This window comes from Meriones unguiculatus, chromosome 4, assembly GCF_030254825.1.
Source record: "Meriones unguiculatus strain TT.TT164.6M chromosome 4, Bangor_MerUng_6.1, whole genome shotgun sequence".
NCBI classification, from domain to species: domain Eukaryota; kingdom Metazoa; phylum Chordata; class Mammalia; order Rodentia; family Muridae; genus Meriones; species Meriones unguiculatus.
In genome coordinates, this window is record NC_083352.1 from 137488028 (window position 1) to 137508244 (window position 20217).

Below are 20217 nucleotides of genomic sequence, written 5' to 3' on the forward strand. Positions count from 1 at the left end.
ACTTCAAAGCTGTGGAAATAAAGTAATACCATGGGGATTAGATGTGATTACAGACTCAATACACACCTTGTTGAATTCTGATCTTATTCAGTCTCCACTTTAACATTTCCGTGCATGGGATACCATCTTTGCAATGAGATATAGGTGTTCTGAATAAGTGCTGTTCTACAGGCCTCTGAGTGTAAAGCAGAAACAAAACTTAGCCTAACTAGTTTCAAAATGCTTCTAGTCTAGAAATGGAAACGATTAACATCAAGCTGAAGTCTCTAGGACATGCATATGGTTTTCCACACTTTGAAAACAGAGGAATGACTCATTTTCAATCTTGCCAATGATTCTTTAACCCGGAATTTCTCAAATGTAACAAAGAAAAATTTCATCCCGTTACTGAAGAGCAAGATGTGTTCCTGGCACCGTGTTGGCCGCACACTCAGAATAAATAAATACTTGATGAATTAAATTGAATCAAGTTGTCTCCACGCAGAGTTAGGACATGGTCTTAGAACCGAGTTCAAATGCAGAATTTTCTTTGATGTGTGCTATCTCATAGCAGTAAAACCTTAGACTTCTGCACCACACGGGTGATATTTTTATAGTTGAGCATGATTTTCTCACAGCCATTACCTTATTGAAAATGGCCCAAACCTTTCCCCTCAGAGTACCTTAACACTGTGACTTCAGCAGCTAATTCTTTTTTCTCGGATAAAATTAAGTCTGAAAAAGTAATTCTCCTTACTAAATCATTAGCAGGACAAATCAATGGCCAGCGTGCACGCTGGGGTGGTGGAGCCTGCTCCTGAGGCTCCTGTGTTCCTCCCTGCCTCCACTGATTAGTCAGCAGGCATTTGCTACCCCACTCAGCCATACAATGTCCCTGGTTGGAGAATGCTATTCTACAATGTACTGGTGTGGACATTCTTTCTCTCGCTTCTGCAATCTTAAACAGCTAGGCTAAATTCACCAGTTGCATTCCATTTCATGGACTTTTTGAATATTTGCAGCACGCTCTAACTCACACCAGACAAACACCCTTTTAATGAGGGATGTGCCTCCAGTTGCTAAGGCTGCAGTTTGCAAACAGTCTTCAGTAGAGACAGCTAGGCATGTTCACGCCTCCCCTTCCACTGCTGATCACCATCAGACCAAGAGGACAAGCCCAGATTATATCACCCCACTTGGGACAGTCCTGAGGCTGCTCTTGCTCCAGAGGCCCCTGTGGCGTGCCCACAAAGTATTTTATCAGATCTGCCTCAGGATTGTCCTCTGCTCAATAATCCAGCTTCTTCCCAGATGAGGGTCCAAGGACATGTCACCAGTGGAGAGGCTGGGAGTGAAGAATGAACATCTCTCTAGGATTGCTCACAAGAAAGACCCTTTTCTCTCTTGGTCTTGAAGGATCAGCCTATGACTATCAGCCTATGACTGAGACTGAAGTGGTGTTGACTAACGGCCACTCACACATGTCTGGAAGTAGCCAAGTCAATCATATCTTAGGGAAAGGGTAAGAAGGAAACATCAAATTAAGGGAGCTTAGTCTCAGGGTTCTAATTTCTCCTCCTCCAGATGTTTAATTTCAAGCTTCTGTGCTGGGAACCTGGGCTTGATTTTGAGAGAAAGAAATAGGTAAGGCTCAGCCACCCAAAGGCACTTCTTAACACAACTCTTCTCTGCCTTACTGTCTCTTCTACTGTTTGCTGAAAGGTTTTTTTCAAGTCAACTCAGTTAGATATAAATGAATTCATTCCATTCTTGCAAAGTGGTGGCTAATTCAGTCTGAAGCCCTTCCAATTGTTGATGCCTAGAAATGAGGTCTATGGTGATCAAAAACGTTTGTCTTTTAAAGAAGTAGTGCCTGCATGAGCAGAGACTTGAATATACTGCCCAGAATTGAGTCATCATCCACTGAGTACCAGCCGAGCGATCTTGGTCAGGTTCCTTGACTTCTCTGTGTTCACATCACCTCAGCACTAAAATGAGAATGATAATAGTCCTTACAGTCAGTGAAAGAACTTTTAAAGTATAAGCACTGAGAACTGTCTAGTATTAACTGTTTTATAAGTATTCATGCCTGCTATTATATATTGGCTTGATTCTTGTCTATTTTATAAAGTGTATTTCTTTTAGCTAAATTGAGAGTGTTGGATAGTAAATTATATCTCAAGCCAGAATCCCTGATTTCAAGTTGTGCTTTCATAGATAATGTAAGGGAGGGAGTATTCTTTCCCCACAGTTAATACTGTCTATCAGTCTCTCCAGCACCCCTGGAGGTCTGGTGCTTGATGGCATGAACAGGAGATGATTGAGTATATTATTGTAGTAGCATTGTTCTTATTCAAGTGTTTTTTAGTTAATCTTTATCTGCTAAACCCTGTGCTGAGTCATTCTTTCTTGGATGCAATGTTATTTTTAGTAACAGATCATTAATCTCCCTCTTTTAACAATATTCTATCTTGTTGGCACACATAAGGGTAAATGTGAAGAGTTTTCCTGGTGTGAATCCTGAAGATGACAGGGTGAAGTTGCTCTGTATTAAATGCAACTGCGATTAGAGAGAAAGACACAGCTGACAGTGTACGCCAGCGTTGCTACCATGGGAGAGAGTCTGTTTTTATCTCTGTCACTGTGTGAAAACACCTGACTCGTGGTCAGACTCAAAGACTCCTGACTTGTCCATCAATTCCTTTCATTCTCAATGCCCTTTTACATAATTCATGATGTAAATATAACTTGAGATGTGAAATAACTTATTATCTTCTTTCTTTATGTTTTCTAGGTAACTTAAAAAGTATGTACTTAAGATTTCAGAGTCTGTGATTAAACACACAAAAAAAGAAAAATGTAGCAAAAGGCAAAAGAAAGAGCAGAGCAGAGTTCTGGGAGGAGATGTAGCTATGAAGGCAGACATAGGGTGAAAGCAGCTCAGGCCAGGAGTGGGCACAGGCATCTCAAGAGAGATTGGCACAGATGAGTGTCTTTATAAAGGCCATATTTACATGTATGTGACTCTTGAACATAGTTAGGAAAGTTGGCAATTTAAAGGTCAGCAATGTAAGCCAAAGATTACCAGTGCTTTCATCATCCTTGGGAGAGTGACCTGGGCCCAGGGACTGCTAAACAGGGAAGGTTTACAGCCACACTGCCCACTTATAATCTCAAAAGGCAAGCCTGGCCGAAGTGAGTGACCAAGGCACCCAGCTGTCCACCAATGTCAGAGCTCCGGGCTGCAGAGCTGCAGTCCCTTCTGCCTTTGGCAGACAGCCCGTGCTCTTCTGACAGGGAGAAGGAGCAGTCTGTTTTCCATGCACTGGGGTGAGCATCTCGGTTTCCTAGCACTGTCATGACAAAACAGCATGCAGCGACTGGCTTAAACAACAGAAATAATTGTTTTCTTGCAGCTCAGTGGACCCAAACTCCAAAACCGAGGTGCTGGCAGGTTTGGCTCTGTTCAAAGTCCTTGACTTATACTAGGTCATTTTCTCCTTGTAACTAAACTTGCATTTTGGCAAGAACAAAGTCAAAATAAGCATAACTAAAACATGAAGAGTGTTTTTTTTTTTATTCCTGCAGCAGGCTAGGAAGTAGTAGGAGATATCTCCAATGCAAGAAAAAGGAAAGAAAGAGAGAGGGAGGGAGAAAGAAAGAAAGAACAAAGAAAGAAAGAAAGAAAGAAAGAAAGAAAGAGAGAGAGAGAGAGAGAAAAGAAGAAAGAAAAACTATGAAGATTTTATTAGAAAGACTGTGCATATTCACAGAGGGATGGGTCCATTCCTGAGCAAGCTCAGTTTAAAGACACGATTTCAATAAGAAAGATGACAGACACATTTGGGGATGCGCCTAGCTCAAAGTTAATGAATGTATGTTTGAAAGACTGAAGTGGAGGACAGGAATGTGTTAAGGCGTGTGCAGCTCGCAGCATCCTTTAAATGATAATAAAGGACAGAACACTTCATCTGCCCTTGAGGCCCTTGCGTCACTGATAGCCCGGCACCCTGACATGTCTCTTCTACATGCACGTGTACCCTGAGGCCTCTTCCTCTTCTTGTTAGAATCCAGGTGTACTGGACGGGGAACCTAGGTGTCATAATCATCTCTTCAAAGACCTTATCTCTAAATGAAGTTGCACTGGTGAAGGAGGTTGATACTGTCTTTATCTAAGACATGGATTAATGGAAATAAGGAAAAGGAAGTCACAAAATGCCAAAAAATCTTTTCTACACATGTGTCTCTGATACATGTTGAAATACAAAGTTCATTTAGCTTAGTTAGAACATTTTCCACATTCATTGCCATATCAACTAGACCTCTGGTATACCTAATTCTCCCTTTTTTAAGTCTCAGTTTTTATTTTAGGCTTTGTGTATGAGCGTTTTTGTATGTATGTCTGTGTACCATGTGTGTGCCTGCTGCCCACGGAGGCCAGGCCAGGGTGTTGCAGAACTGTCAGAACTGGAGTTACAGTCCTGGTACACCTACTCTAACTCGTGAGGCCCATCCCCAATGCTTTTTATTCCAGTTAGCTCTAAGTGCCAATGTGACAGGGTCTAGGTCAACTGAGCAGAGGGTTTCAGTTGAGGGATTGCCTAGACTGAATAAGTCTGTGGCCACGTTTGTGGGGTGCCATCTTCTTTTGAGAGAGAGAGGAGAGATAGAGACAAAGAGACAGGTAGGGAGTCTATGTGGTTCTGGTGCTTCTGTAACTATGTAGACCAGGCTGGCCTCGAACTCACAGAGATCTGCCTCTGCCTGCTGAGTGCTGGGATTAAAGGCCCAGCTGTTCAGAATTTCCTTGATTTTATTAATAGACATAGGAGGACCCAATCCACTCTGGGTGTCCACTGCCTGGACAGGTGGTCCGCAGCTATATAAGACACCTAGGAAATGTCTGTAAAGATGATCCAGCTGCTCTGATCACTTGTTCTTGCAGAGGACTCAGGTTCAACTCCCAGCACCGACAAAGTGGCTCGTAACACCTGTGCCACCCTCTTCTGCTGACACTAGGTATGTACATAGTCACACATGCAGGCAAGTCAGGTATACATACAAAATCTGAAACAACTAGCTAAGCCTGGGCCTTGGAGGGAGCCAGCCACAACAGTCTCCACAGTCTCCTCTTCCAGTCCCCGCCCTGTCTTCCCTCATACAGACTGTAACCTGTATGCTGAAATCAGCTCTTCCTCCTCTAAGTTGACGAGAGTGTTTCCCGTCACTGCAGCAAAATGAAACTAGAGCACCTTTCCTAAGCAAGGCTGGTTTCTGATCAGAGCAGAGCAGGCACGGGCAGGCTGGCCATTCGGAGCAAACGCAAGGAGGCCCGGTAAACCTGTTGCTGCTGGCACAGAGCAGAGAGGTAGTGAAGACTAAAGGACCAAACAGAGCCCTTCATCCAGTGTTCTAGGTTATTATCACTGTCAGGGGAAGAATTAAAAACAAGACAAAGTAAGGAGCTGGCAGCGAGGGGTTGGGGAGGGGGTGCTGGCCACAGAGTGAGGGCGCAGCAGTGGGGCACAGGCCGGAGCCACAGCTCCATGCCACAGCCGCCTACGGTAGCCTGGGCTCTATCTAGAGCGCTCCTCCCCTTCACAGCAAGAAGAACCTCAGCATGAGCCAGTATGATGCAGAGTTAGAGTTTACTGAGCAGACATTTCCGTGTAGGTTTAAGCAAGGGAGAGGGAGGCTCAGGAAAAGAAGATACGCCGACCAAGTGGGTGTGAGCCTCTGAAGAGGGAGCCACACTTAGTCTCTTCACAACAACCTCAACGGCCGCCAAAGGTGGCTCCAAAAGTTACGTCTCAGAGAGCTGGGAAAGAACCTGTTCTCTCTCAGCTAATGAGCTCATAGCTTGGCGCCACCACTGCACTGGATGGGATTATAAGGACAAAGTAAAACTCAAGTTCACCAGAGTGGCACAGAAAGTTTGAATGTTTTCACTGTAAACAAAAGTTAATAGTCTTGTTTGTTAGATTTCCAGAAAATGTCTCAGAAATGAATAAAGCTATGTTTGAAGGTCAGATAGACTCAGGCATCAGAAACGTTTCATTGGTATTTTTAAATTATTAGTATTATTATTTATTACAATTTATTCACTTTGTATCCTGGCTGTGGCCCCCTCCCTCATCTCTTCCCAATCCCACCCTCCCTCCATCTTCCCCCCTATGTCCCTCCCCTAGTCCACTGATAGGGGAGGTCCTCCTCCCCTTCTATCTGACCTTAGCCTATCAGGTTTCAACAGGACTGTCTGGATCCTCTTTCTCTGTTGCCTAGTAAGGACACCCCATCAAGGGAAGTGATCAAAGAGGAGGAAGCTGAGTTCATGCCAGGGACTGCCCCTGCTCCCCTTACTAAGGAACCCCCACGGAGACTGAGCTGGGGGTCTAGGTCCTCTCCATGCATGGTATTTTAACATTCTTGTATGAAATATCTTTATAATAAAAGAATTTTATCTCTATGTAAGCATCCTACACAGCGAATGTTAATTGTACTTTAAATCCTTGTTGTTGTTGTTTTCAGACAGCGCTGGCTGTCCTGGAAGTCCCTCCCTAGACCAGGCTAGCCTGAACTCAGAGATCCACCTGCCTCTGCCTCCCAAGTCCTGCGATTTAAGGTGTGCGTCGCCGGGCCCAGCCGCTTCCATTCTTGGTTCTTAGTCACTGAAAACGTCAACCAGGCTCCAAAATAAGAGTCTCTTTTCCCTTCTCATATCTCCTCATTTTCCCTTTTCTATCCTACCTCAAAAGCATATTCTCAAGAGGGACTACGGGTTTCTCCAGAGTCACACCACCCATGATTTTGGGTAGCCTATCCTTACGAGCAAACTCACAGTGAAGAGGATTACTGAGGAATTAAGGCATATGTGCGTTCTGGGAGGACTTCCAGGACTGAGTCCTGATTTTCCAAGAACAAGGTTCACCCAACTTTTCTGTCCTTTTCTGCAATTTCTAGATGTGTCAGGTGCATGACGGGAGCAGGCAATTGGAGAGGTTGGTGATACGGTCAGAGATGTCATTATTTCATGATAACAAAGCAAAGTGAGTGGTTGTCTGGGCAAACCATGTTGCTCTCTGTGCCCCTCCCCTGCTTTTTTCTTGTGTGTCCAGCCTACCTCACATCAAATTCAGAATGCCTCCTGAAATCATCTCCTTACTGTGTTCTCCCACACTTGGAAACTTTCAAATCTTAAGAACAAAATTAAAGCATCAAGAAGATAACTTTATCTGGAAATTGAATCCTATAACAGTAACAAAAATATGTACTTCAATATGTTTGGGGAGGCAAAAAAAAATTTACTAATAAAAGTACCAGCCCTGGGGAGGAATTTGCTTCGGCAAATCATTCCCTCTAGCCAATCTTCCAGGACGCATGCTCGTGCCTTGAAAGCATGCTAATGTCAACAATTGCTATTCCATTTACAGATTAGTCAGTTTTTGCCCATTATTTTTTTTATTATTATTAATCATGAGGATAGATAACATGTAACTCAAAACAGAAATTAGATGCTAAGATGTCTGGTGTTTCTGAATTGATTGAATAACTCAAAGAATTCAAAATAACTTTAAATTGACTTTTTGGTTATTTTTTCTATTTTTTTTTTTAATAGACAACTTTTGTTATCTTGTCTGGGAGAAGAAAAAGAGCCACTTAAAGTTCATTGTCACCTTGTTAATGAGGCTTCAAGTCCCACATGCCTTTCCTTTGAAAAGGCTTCAGGCTCTCTTTTCCTAATCAGGTTTTACTGTGTGCTATAATGGACTTTGAGACAGAGGGAGAGAGCACACACACACACAGGGCAGACACACACACACACACACACACACACACACACATACACACAAAGGGAGAGAGAGAGAAGAGAGTTGAAAATGGTGGGGAATTAGGAATCTGACCAATTGGTTTTTCTTATCAATAAACCCAGTGATAGAGTTTTTTTTTTTTAATTTTGTGTTACATAAATGTTAGGAAAATATCATTTATTTTTTTTCTTAAGTCTCATAAAATCGATGCCAAGTCTCCACCTAAAGTACGCAAGTCATTATTGACAGTTCATAAATCTTCTCCAGCATCTTGGGGGTTTTCAGGAATGGCAGAAACCTCATACAGAGAAAACGTATCAAGAAAATTGCCTCTGTCTGGTCACCCTGGGGATGCCTACTGCCTCTGCCCTTGAGGAATCTCAGGACTCTAAGTACATGGGCCGAGTGGCACAAACAGGGAAGCATTGGTGTCCAGGGCTAACAACATGGTGCCTAAGACCTTACATCTGTCTAAAGTGTGCCAGGAGAACCCTCACCTCCTGCTTGCAGCAACCCATATCATTTTCTTAGGCTGAGAACATCTCTCCTTCCATTGGAAGCATCTCTTTCCTCTACCTTCCAGGCCCCTGAGCTAGGAATGATCTACTTGAAATGCAAATACTTACCAAATAAGTACTAAAATTCAAAACAAAATGCCAGCACAGTGTCCATACATTATTTCTCAAAATTTAAAAATAGAAAATAATATTGGTTTTCTCCTTTGTTCCATGCAGTCAAAAAGCAAGCCAAGAAAAGTATCACAGATAAAGGAGATGAGTTATTTAAGATGGGCAACAAGATTCTCCAGGAGTCTAAAAGCCAAAAACAAAAAACAGAGTAAGTATGTAGTTCCTTTAGCGTGAAAAAATAGACAGTCTGAAGCTCTAGTTTTTTTTATTAAAACCTTATTGGCATAACAGAAAAGCTTACTTTGTTCTTCAGCTTTTGCTTTTAAAAGAGTTCAGTGATTAATTAAAGAGTCTGAAAATTATCACCCTTAACAAGCAAGAGGATTCTAGTGGGCCCCTTTGATTAGGTCCCTTTCCAGGAAGCAAAATGTAGACCTGAATCACTGACAGGCACATTCAGCAAAAATACGTTTTACTCTAATTTATGAGAAATTTCTAAATAAATTAAATGTTTGGTGTTTGAGCATGCTTTTTACCTGAGTATTTGTATAGACCTTACAGCTTTCAAGGCACTTTAATATACGTGATGCTGTTTTGTTCTCAGGTGAGGTTAGAGGACTTCATTTTTCCCCTTGAAGCGCTGGGAGGAGGACTAGGGGGAACGGCACTCTGTGGAATTCCTGCCACATGAGCACTAGGACCTGAGTTTGAACCCTCGGCACTGCTGCACGGTGTCTCTCGCCTGTCACCCTAGCACTGAGCATGGGGACAAACAGATCCCCCAGCTCCCTGGCTGCTTGTCCAGCAAAGCACTTCTAAGAGCTCAGCAGGAGACCTTGTCTCACAAACAATACTGTGGAGGGCAAACAAGGGAAAACATACAATGTCCCTATCTGGCCTCTACATGCACACATGTTCATGTACATATACATGCACAACACTACACACACAGCTTAAAAAATAATTTTAAAAAAGAGCAAGCAAGCAAATATTGGGAGTAGAGAATCAAAAAATTGTAAATGTGCAGCCATGGTCACACCTGGGAGGTTAGTAAGCAGTGGCCACAGGATCTCAGTCTACATTCATCCTTTTCACTCATCTACCTTATCTGAAGGAAGTCAGAAATTGGTTCTAGGTATTCCCTCCCAGTGACAGGCCGTCCTGAAGCCCCAGCTAAGCCCTGGGATCAAATCATCACTCAGCACTTCCTGGCCATTTTGTCTTGGGCAAGTTCCTGCACTGTTTTGTGTCCTGGATGAAACATCATCTCTCAGCCTAGGGCCTGACACAGAGAGATCAGGAGTTGGTTTGTTATTCTTCCTCCAGCCTTTAATTGGTGAGCGGAAGCTGCAGAGACAAAGGACGCTGCACACAAACAGTAGGAGGAATGGGGCCTGACTGTCCGCTCCCAACAGAGAGATCCCTCATTTTGGGCAGCACGCAGTCCCAGTATTTAGGAAACAGAGTCAGGAGGAAGGTAACTTTGAGTCGCTTTGATAGCAAGTCTTTGCCTCAAATTGAGGGGTGTTGGTGCAGTTCAAAGGTACAGTACATGCTTAGCATGTACAACCTGGGGTGGGTTTAATCTCCAGCACCGTACCTAGCTGATTGACGTGGAATAGGCATGGCAATGAGGCATGCCAGAGCTGTGGCAGCCGGTGCTAGACAACAACAGAATCCGCAGAACCCGCACTCCTTCCACCCCGCATGCTCTGAGCAGAGTGAACCCGCAGAACCCGCACTCCTTCCACCCCGCATGCTCTGAGCAGAGTGAACCCGCAGAACCCGCACTCCTTCCACCCCGCATGCTCTGAGCAGAGTGAACCCGCAGAACCCGCACTCCTTCCACCCCGCATGCTCTGAGCAGAGTGAATCCGCAGAACCCGCACTCCTTCCACCCCGCATGCTCTGAGCAGAGTGCACCAGCGCAGAGAGCTTGAAGACTGAGCTATGGGCGGGTCTGAAACTCTGCTACTCCTGCTTTTTGTTGTTGTTTTGTTTTATTTTGTTTTTGTTTGTTTGTTTTTGTTTTCCTCTTGGGAACTGCAGCCCAACTCTTAATCTTTCCTAGACAGAAACAGTGTTTCTGATCCTGGGCTCTGCTTCTGACATCTCTTTTATGACTAGACTTTCCTAATAAGAAATTTACAATGCCAGCCCTGCTCATGGGATTAAAGATATCTACAAAGACTTGATTCTAGTCTGTTGATGCCTCTTGGCACTGGACTGAGCCATGCATGGATCAAGTCAGATCCTTTATTGGGAGGCAACTTGCCTTCAGAGAACTATTTTATTATCCCAGGGAAGTGTGAGAGTCCTCCTAATAGCAATCTCTTTAATACTTCCAGATGCTTTGTCCAAACCTTCGTCCTCAGTGCTTTTGCTCCCAGTCCTCTCCTGACCAAGCTCCTTCTTTTTCATACTTTTCTTTCCCTCTCACTGTTCATCTAAATGAGAATACTGAGACATGGCCACACTGCAGCCTTGATGCTATCCTGACATAAGATTCCATCAAACAAACAAACTAGTTTATTTTTTTTTAATTCAGTGTCACCCAAGTTAAGAACATGGGCAAAGTGAAGTCAAAATATGACACGGATGTACAAGAGAGCGCTCAGCATCCTGGTCTCTCACACTCACCAGAGTAGCCCCTTAGGCTACGCTCATAGCAGTCTAGGGCTTTCTAAACTCCTCCACATTCCTCCCCAAAACAGTTCTAAAAGGCCGCAAACTGCATAGTCAGGCATATCACATCAGTGGTACACATCTTCTGTAGTAGTTGCTTTTTCCATTGTTATAACAAATTATCTGACAAAACAACTTAAAGAAGGCTTTTATATGGGGTCACAGCTTGAGGTCACATCATCACATCATGGCAGAGAAGTCATACAGCAGGACCATGAGACAGCTGCTCATACTGTGTCCCTAGTCAGGAAGCAGAGAGATAAATGCTGGTGTTCAGCTTGCTTTTCTCCTTTCTATTGAGTCCAGAACACTAGCCTGTAGGATGGTACCATGCATTCAGGATGGGGCTTCCCCCTTTAGTTAAACTTTTCTGAAAACACTCTCATAGAGACACCAAGAAATATGTTTACATGGTGATTCTAAATCCAGTCAAGTTGAAAATCAAGATTAAATCATCACACTGACCTTTGATCTTCGCCAGTCCTAGCTTCTTTTTGCCATGATTGATTTCTTTCTTGACATTCTGGCTTCCAATTTGATCCCCTGGAGCAGACCTTCCATTTTGACATCTAGAACTCAGATGCCTAACTGGGCATCTCTCTACCTGAGGCTCTTGTTCCTCAGCCTATTCTACTCTAGCCTTTGCCAACTAGCAGCTCCCCTCAGCAGCAGTATAAGCTGTGCATAAAACTAAGTCTCTTGGTTGTTTTAAATTGGAATCAAAGACTGGTCTGTCTCTCTGTCTGTCTGTCTTTCTCTGCTCCATCTCTGTCTTCTCTCTTTCTCTGTGCGTTCCTTTATTTAAGCCACAATTATAAACTATGGTTAATGTTTTTTGCCACTACCAAAAGATATTATAAAAGTAAGAACTAATCCCCCAAAGCACCTTTTGTCTCTGACACATATTTAAGCCTTGTTAGACTTTCTGTCACTGCCTGTAATACAGATCAGATGACATCTTATAGGAAATGCAGCGTAAGGTGATCTTATAATGCCTAGATGTTAACCACTAAGATTCCACGCCATTTACCACCTAATTGCAGAGCAGTGATCACCCTAACCATCAGAGCTAACTAAGGCACTGTGCCAAGCACGCCACAGGATAGTCTCACGGCAGCCTTATCAAATAGGCGCTACAACCATCCCAGTGCTATGGCCAAAGGGAGGGCGACATTAGCCTGAAGTTCTCCAGCTTGTAATTAGTGGAGCCAGGAGTTGAGTCCAGGCACTTAGCGTCCAAAGCCCTGCCCATTCACATTGGTTTGGATCATTATTTTTCTAAGTAGTCTAGCTTTGCTGTGTTGAAGAATTAGCTCTATTTTTGAAGATTACTTTAAAATATAAATGTATCAACATTCTTGTGATATAGATTTCATAGATGTGACATTTCAATTATGATAATTCTTTTAGCTTTTGGATTTATTTTATAAGACAAATGCTTATTAATAACGGAAGAGACCATGGAGAAGCTCACTCTAGGATATCTTTAATTTTGCACTTTAGTTGGTTCATAGGCTGAACACATGGCAAATATTACATAAATATCTCCTTTTAGTGGCTTCATAACTTGTCAGACATATTTGAAATTTAAATCTTCAATTGACATAGAGATGTAAGGGATTTCAGCAAGGCTGCATCATACTGCAGTTTACCTGGTTGAAAGGAAGGCATCATACGGAAGGGGGAGCAGAAATTTTCATTTTTAAGAACCAACCTCCTTACTTTACATTCTGAAAACAGAGCCTACATATTCTTTGCCAGAGCCGCTGACATGGGAAATTTGAAAGCTATGGAGAAGATGGCTGATGCTTTGCTATTTGGAAGTTTTGGCATGCAAAACATAACAGCGGCTATCCAGTTGTACGAGTCCCTGGCTAAGGAAGGATCACACAAAGCCCAGAACGTGAGTTTCGAAAGAAATGAAATAGCCACATCCTCAGTTAACACAGACAAACAGAGAAAATGGGGGACAAAATCTTGCTCCCACCCTACTGCCTGGACCCAGGCCCACGGCCACCCAGAAGCCACTGGAATGGTGTCCAGGTGGGAGCATAGCAGGAGCTTAGGATAAATTGTTCTGGTACATAGAAGCAGAGCGGAGCTGCTCTCTAATCCACCCTCCCGTCTATCCATGCGTATGTTCTGGCCTCTGAACACAAATATTGTGAGGCATGTTCATCTTTACAAAGAAATACGGAACAAAACCTATTCTTAAGGTAATGTTTGCCTGAATTTCCATTTCAAATCTTTTATAAGCTAAGTGAATTTCTTCTATTTTAATAAATATGTTTTATTAAACATCAATCCAAGAATAAAATAATCAGCTCATAGAAAATCAAGAAAGGAGGCTCAGGGTGTAGCTCAGCTGGCAGGTGGCTTTCCTGGCGTGAGGGAAGCGCTGAGTGTGAGCTCCGGCACCACATAAAACAGGGGTTGGTGGGAAAGTCTGGAATCCCAGCCCCTGAGAGAGCAGCAAAGGAGCAGAGTTTCTGGTCGTTCTCAGCCACCTAGCAAGAGAGAATAACGACCAAAACCTCCAGGAGCCAGCCGACCGGGTCAGTTTTTGTGAGGACCACCATCTATTTCCCCTTGGCTTCTCGCCTGAAAGCAAGAAGACCTAATTACCATGCAACAGCATTTGATTTCAGCTACTCAATATAACACTGGGGCATGCTCTGATATGCTGCAGTGTTTTAGGAAAAGGTTTTATCTGTCTGTACAAACAAGATTCATGGCCATTAACCAAAAAAATAAAAATATGAGAATTCAGAATGTATCAAGGGGAAAGTCAAGTCACCTAAGAGGTGTTCACCTGGAGACCTTTTTGCTGTCAGCCAGTACGCTACAGGAAGTAGCACGGAGTCGGATTAAGTTTGAATACACTATTATGCTTGCTTAGTGAATAAGCTACTCACTGAACAAAACCCTCTCCCCTTCTCCTGCATGAGAATTTGACCTTTGGTTCACACTCTAGTTCTGTTTCCCAGGTAACCCGATAAGAATAAAATTTTAACTGTGTCTTTACCTAGTAAGGCTTATGATGGAAACGGCCTCTGTCTGACAAACTGTGTTTGGAGGGGAGAAAACTATAATGAACTACTGAACCTGATGACGGTAAACCTCTCCATGAGAGCCCTGCATCTGAACTTGTAGAGTCCGTACGTGGGGAGGGAAGCATTCATTCCACGGCGGCTTCACACGCTTCCCATGTGGACCTCATCTATGGCCCAAGTCACCACTGGAGGAGTCTGGGATGGCGGCCTCTAGACTGTCGCGTGCATCACTAATGAAGGTGTGACTCTTACCCCCGGCACACTGTGCTCCACTGGCCCCCATCCCCGCTTTCCAGATAAGATTGATGCCATGAGGTTCATGAGGGCCCTACAGTCCGTGCGCTTAGCTGAGCCGAATACCCATGATGGATAGGGCAACCTAAATCTGCATCTATAAAGTCAAGATAATTATAGAACACTGGGCACGACATCTCGTTCAATGGTGTATCTCAGACATGTAGCCAAGTATCTGAGGCAAAAAAATGTGAAAGTGAATGAATTAACAAATTAACTAATTAGTCATGAATGGCTTAATGGAGTTGTAGGGTGTTCCGTTTCATGCCTGGAACATCACAGTCGTTCCTAATACAAAAGAGAGAAGTGGGTAGATAGAAAGGGACAGTAATTGTGAAAAGACAGAGTTTTAGTTAGGTGAGAGGAAGTTATGAAAATTATTGTCTGCACTATTACACTTCTAGAATTTTTATAACTCCATAGGGTATTTTTTTTTAAATGAGCCCATATATATTTGCTGCTCCCTAGCCAGCTCTTTACTCAGTTAATACTGTTTTTCTGTGTAAATGCATGCAGATCAATGTCATCATTTTAAAGAGCCATCTGATCTTTATTTATGCTGGTAGACATTGTGTTTCACGCCACAGAATTTGCATTTGCAGTTATATATAAAAGACAGATTTGTGAATGATAATAAAATACAAGAACCGTGAAATCTCCAGAATTTGATTAACCAAAAACATACTCTCTGAATGTCCCCACCAATTATACCACCTAATTTTTCTTATTTTTAATACATGTATAAATTAAGTCAACCACACTACCCTCTGATTGAAGTACTCGCCACTGGCTCTAGAGGTAATCAAAGACAATCTTCTAGGGTGAGCCTGGGAGCAGAAGAGACAGCTCTAGGCTACAAGCACTGGCTGTGGGTGGCCATGAGCATCTTTGTATGGAGAAGCGGGCAGCGATGGGCACCCTGGGAAATGCAGCCACGGTGAGGTAGCAAGGCGGGGCTTCCCAGACCTCATGGATCATGTGCAGCTCTGGGCTCCGCTTCCTAACAGCTTTGCTATCACGTGTTCACCTTCCGTATCCCTAAAGAAGTTATGTCTCGAAACCTCAGTTTCCCACACCTGTAGAGGAGGTTGATAATAATGAACAAACTTCACAAAGCTGCTGGAAGAAAGACATAATACCTGCAAGAGTCCTTAGCAGATGCTAAAGAGCACGAAAGCGTACTGGCTTGTGACGAGATTCTCTTCAAGAGCTTGGCTTTTGGGTCAGCCAGTTCTTGTTTATACATTACAATGCCCCCACCCTGTGATTATCCTTTCTAAGTCTCAATTTCCTCATATGTAAAAATGGACTTATCTGTCCAGTATGTGTTTGTCTGGTTTCAAGGAAGACCAGAAGAGAGGATGTGTGTGTGAACAAACTTAACATTAAAAAAAAAAAAAAAAAAAAAAAACCTTGACATTGACCTGATACGCAAATTTCAGTCATACTGTTGAAATATGTCAAGTTATGCTGTTGTTTGGTAAAAGTCCACTCCTGAAGCCCACTTCCACCTTCTCTGACATCCTGGACTCCTTTAATCTTTAGTCTGACTCATTACGGCCTACAAACATCATTTGCATCTGGATGAGTAAGAAGTTTCTATGTCTGCAGCTGGACTTGATGCTGAACCAGGACTATCAACCCTGTCAGTTGCTTCCCTAAGCATTGATTTCTTTCTTTCTTTCTATACTTTCTATACTTTTTTCTATACTATTTTTCTTTCTTTGTACAAAGAACAGATAGTTGAAGAGATTTTTTTAAAGATAGACTTATTTATCTGTTTGTTTGTTTGTTTATTTATATACATGAGTGCTCTGTTTTCATACACTCCAGAAAAGGGTACCAGACCTCATTATAGATGGCTGAGTCACCGTGTGGTTGCTGGGAATTGAACTCAGGACCTCTGGAAGAGCAGCCAGTGCTCTTAACCACTGAGCCATTGCTCCAGCCCTAGTTGAAAAGTTTTTTGTGCCACAAACAGTGAGTAGTTTGATGGCTGATTGCAGGGACCAGACCGGCCATGGGCCATTTATTCTATTAACAACTCTTTAATAGGGTTGGCCAGGTGTATCGTTTGTTGGCATGTTGTTTGAGTTAGCCTGATCTGGGAACACTGAGCTAGCCTTATCTGGGAACACTGAGCTAGCCTCATCTGGGAACACTGAGCTAGCCTCATCTGGGAACACTGAGCTAGCCTCATCTGATCTGTCTGCATTGTTGGAGATGTCCCTGGGAACTAGGAGGACAGTCACACAGTATCGCACCTAAAGAATTGGGAAATGTAACTAAATAATGTTATTATATATACTACATGCATATATATAGAGAGAGAATGTATGTGTACAGAAAGCGAGCGTGAATAATGGATACTTACGATGTCAGAGAAAACAATCAGAATTGTGAAAAAGCAATAGAGAAATTGGGAATGACAGAGATCTCAGAAAAACCCAAATTTTAAAAATCCAAATAAATTGAAGGAAATCCTTCCAAGGGCAACAACAGTAATTAAGTGTAAGGACAGCCCCTGTAATGCTCTACAAAGACAGAGTACCTTCCAGATGACAAGAATAGAGGCGTCTCCAAGAAAAAGCTCCTCAGGGAAAGGTGCTTGTCTGTGTAGCCTGAAGCCTGAGTTTGATGCCCTACCCACTCGGCGAAAGGAGGTAACTGACTCCCAAGAGTTGTCCTCTGAATGTCACATGCGTGTTATCTCACACACACTGCACACATAGAAATGTAAAAGTTTAAAGTTATTGGAGTTAAATGTGTATACTTGATTGGCTATACAACTCAAAATGATTTTACTACAGATATAAGAAAGTCCTATCTAGCATATGAAAACTGCAACGACTGGTATATAAAAGCGAAAGATGTGAGCGATGTTTTGCAGTTTGAAAATAATTCTATCTCAGTGGCAGAGTCTGCCCACATTCTTCATTTCTTTATATCTGAAGTGCTGGAGTGTCTCCTGGAAGGGCTGTCATCGTTAGTACCGTGCTATGGCTGAAAGCATCATTTCTAGGATCAATCTAACAATCACTTGGCCGATTCTGGGCCGCTGGTGGGTGTTTTTGATGTTAATGGCCTTCTATTAAGAGTGTCTGAGTTACTCATTAACACTGATTCACACTTTGCTTTGGATGTGGTTTGAGCCAAAAGTAATGATCACAGAGCTTTCCATCGTCATACAGTAATTAGAGGAAAAGTGCTTCATCTTTTTCCTCCGTTAATAATTTCTTAGAAATTTTTCTGATTGCATCAAAAGCATGAAAAAGATACAGAATGAGCTGGGCCACGAAAGTAAAGCATAGTTTCCGAATTACTCTACAGTCTCCACAGCTGCAGTGTCCAAGGTTTCCAGTTATCCTCGTTAATCTCAGCCCATCTAGCCCACTGTCTCCTTAGATAAGCGTGCGTGCTGCACCCAGGCAGCCTTGACGCTAAGATTATTAACAGAGTATAACATTTTTATTGGTGCAGCTTAACTGTGATTGTATTCCACCACAACGTTCTCCTCTGAGAGAAACGTTCGTGCTGCTGGTATGGAGAGGCAGGTCCGGTACCTGGGGCATTACAGACGCCCTCACGGGGCTTCAGGGAACAACAGCTGGCTTACTAGCTCAAGCTTTGTGACAAAGTGGGCTATTATGCGGTGCCGTCCCTGGTCTGTGTGACGTTAGAAAGGAAGAAGAGGGCTGCACTGGACTTACTGTTGAAATGCTTAAAGCTCCTGAATATGACAATAATGACTACGTGCCACAAAACTGTCTTTAAAAATTATAGGCTCTTCTACCTATTTCTTGTTGCCTCAGAATGTAATACTGAACAGTAAAGAGCTTTTTTATTTTCTTAATCACTGCTTAATAATTGTTACTGTTTTAAGTTCAAAACAACACCAACAACAAGCCTTCAGGTAGTGATGTAGAACTGGAAGTCAAAAGTCAGACAAATAAAATTGAAGTTTGACATAATGCAAATATTTCAGAAATTTGAAATTTTGAAGTTGCTGTTAGCAGAACTTTTACTTGTTTGTTCAAGGTATTGAACCATGCATGCCTGTTTCTGAGTGACGGAAAGGTGTGTCATTAATGTAAGAGATAAGATCCAATGACCACATGCTGCTTTTGCATGTTTTTTCCGGTTAGTGTAACTGCCCAACAAAACATATGTAACAGATGTCAGTTTCTATTGTTCTATAGTAAAAGTGATAAAATCATAGGTAACTTCTAGTATAGTGGAAGTTTCTAAAATAATATCCACAATTAGAATTGATTGTTGATAATTATTGATTTCTGGCAAGGTTGTTTCTAGATTTGTCTGCCCTAAATATTGTCATGTAGTGCCTAAATAGTGGCAATCATTTAAGGAACTAAAACTGTTTTCTTATGTACTGCTACTGGTACTGAATAGTTTCTCTTTTGCTCAGTAAAATTTTATATGTATTTTTAAAAGCATGAATATATAATAATTTGCACACTGTAACAGAGTTTTCAAAAAAAATAAACGCTTTTCAAAGCCAAAAAATAATAATTTCTTAGAAAAAGTAAACAGAGGAATATTCAATTTTTAACTTGTTACTACAGACCCAAGCACTTTACCTTAAAATACGGCAGAATACCCGCTACACTAAAACCTTCACAGTAAATCCCAGGTACAAAAACCCCGTGTTACCTGCCACAAGCCAAACGGCAGAAGTCTGAATCAAGTCTCATGAGCAATCCAGTGTGCAGAATCTGCCCTTCAGAGCTGCTACCGCGGCACAGAGGTTCCCTCTTCTTTCAACTCACATTATGTTTCTGTCCTGAATTAAGATTTACTCATTTTACAACCCATTTAGCTTTATCTTATCCTTATCTCAAAAAAGAAAAGAGAAGAAGCAGTGAAGGCCGGTGGCTGTGAGGCTGTGAGGGTGGCAGCGCCCAAGCGCAGAGGGAAGGCGGTGCAGACAGACAGACACCTTCTGCAGGGCGACGCCCCCCACGCCCCCGAGCTCTCCTGCTGTCCGCTGAAGAGGAGGAAGCAGCTTTGGCTGCACACGGGCGTACCGCCACGCTCCGGCCCTCACAGTTCCGGTGAGCTTTGCAGAGAGAAAGGTCCCCTCCACCTCAGAGCGGAGGCAGAGGCAACTTCTCTCCACTGCACGAAAGGACGCGCCAGCCTTAGCGGCACGGTGTCCTCCAGGGCAGGCCCAGACGACGCCTTCGCTTAAAAGGTCAACATGTTTGTTTGCAATCAGAACTTCTGCGTACCTGAACCAGAGCTAAGCTGAGCAGAACCGAGCTGACAGGAGCTGCAAGAAAAAGAAGGCTTTTTCTTAACCTAAACTGGGTTAATGGTGTCCTTAAAAAGCGCCAATTTAGCCGGTTCAAATAGCCGCCGCCAGGTGCAGGGCAGTTGCCGGCCTCCCTCTGCGAGTGTTCACTGCGCACCTTCAACAGGACGCTTCTACCGGGCCTGGGGGCCTGGGGAGCAGAGTCGGGCGGCTCTCTGAGTTCAAGGCCAGCCCCGTCTACATAGAGAGTTCCAGGACAGCCAAGGCTACAAACAAACAAACAAAAAAGGATGCTTTCTAAGCCTGAAGAAGAACATGAGGCTCGGAGGCTTTTTACCAGTGGAGGATTATGGAAAGGACAGTTACACTAATGTGTTAGAATTACTGTGCTTTTGAGGGAAAAAATAATAGAGCCAATCTCCTAATCACACGTGCAACGCGGGCCTGGGGCTAGAGCTCAGCTGGTGGAAGGCTTGCTCTGTGAAGATGAGGGTCTG

At 43.1% G+C, this 20217-nt stretch overlaps 1 protein-coding gene across 2 annotated transcripts in view; it reads left to right on the forward strand.

The window, feature by feature from the left end:
* The window catches only part of Sel1l2 (SEL1L2 adaptor subunit of SYVN1 ubiquitin ligase), a 104041-nt gene that overhangs the window by 54333 nt on the left and 29491 nt on the right, over positions 1–20217 (forward strand). Inside the window, exons 4-5 of one of the 2 annotated variants that reach the window (XM_021642562.2) lie at positions 8522–8624; positions 12842–13004. In XM_021642562.2, coding sequence (XP_021498237.1) covers positions 8522–8624; positions 12842–13004 — 266 coding nt within the window. Of the gene's footprint in view, positions 1–8521; positions 8625–12841; positions 13005–20217 lie in introns of those variants that run through there. The other variant, XM_060383161.1, reaches the window with a different exon arrangement.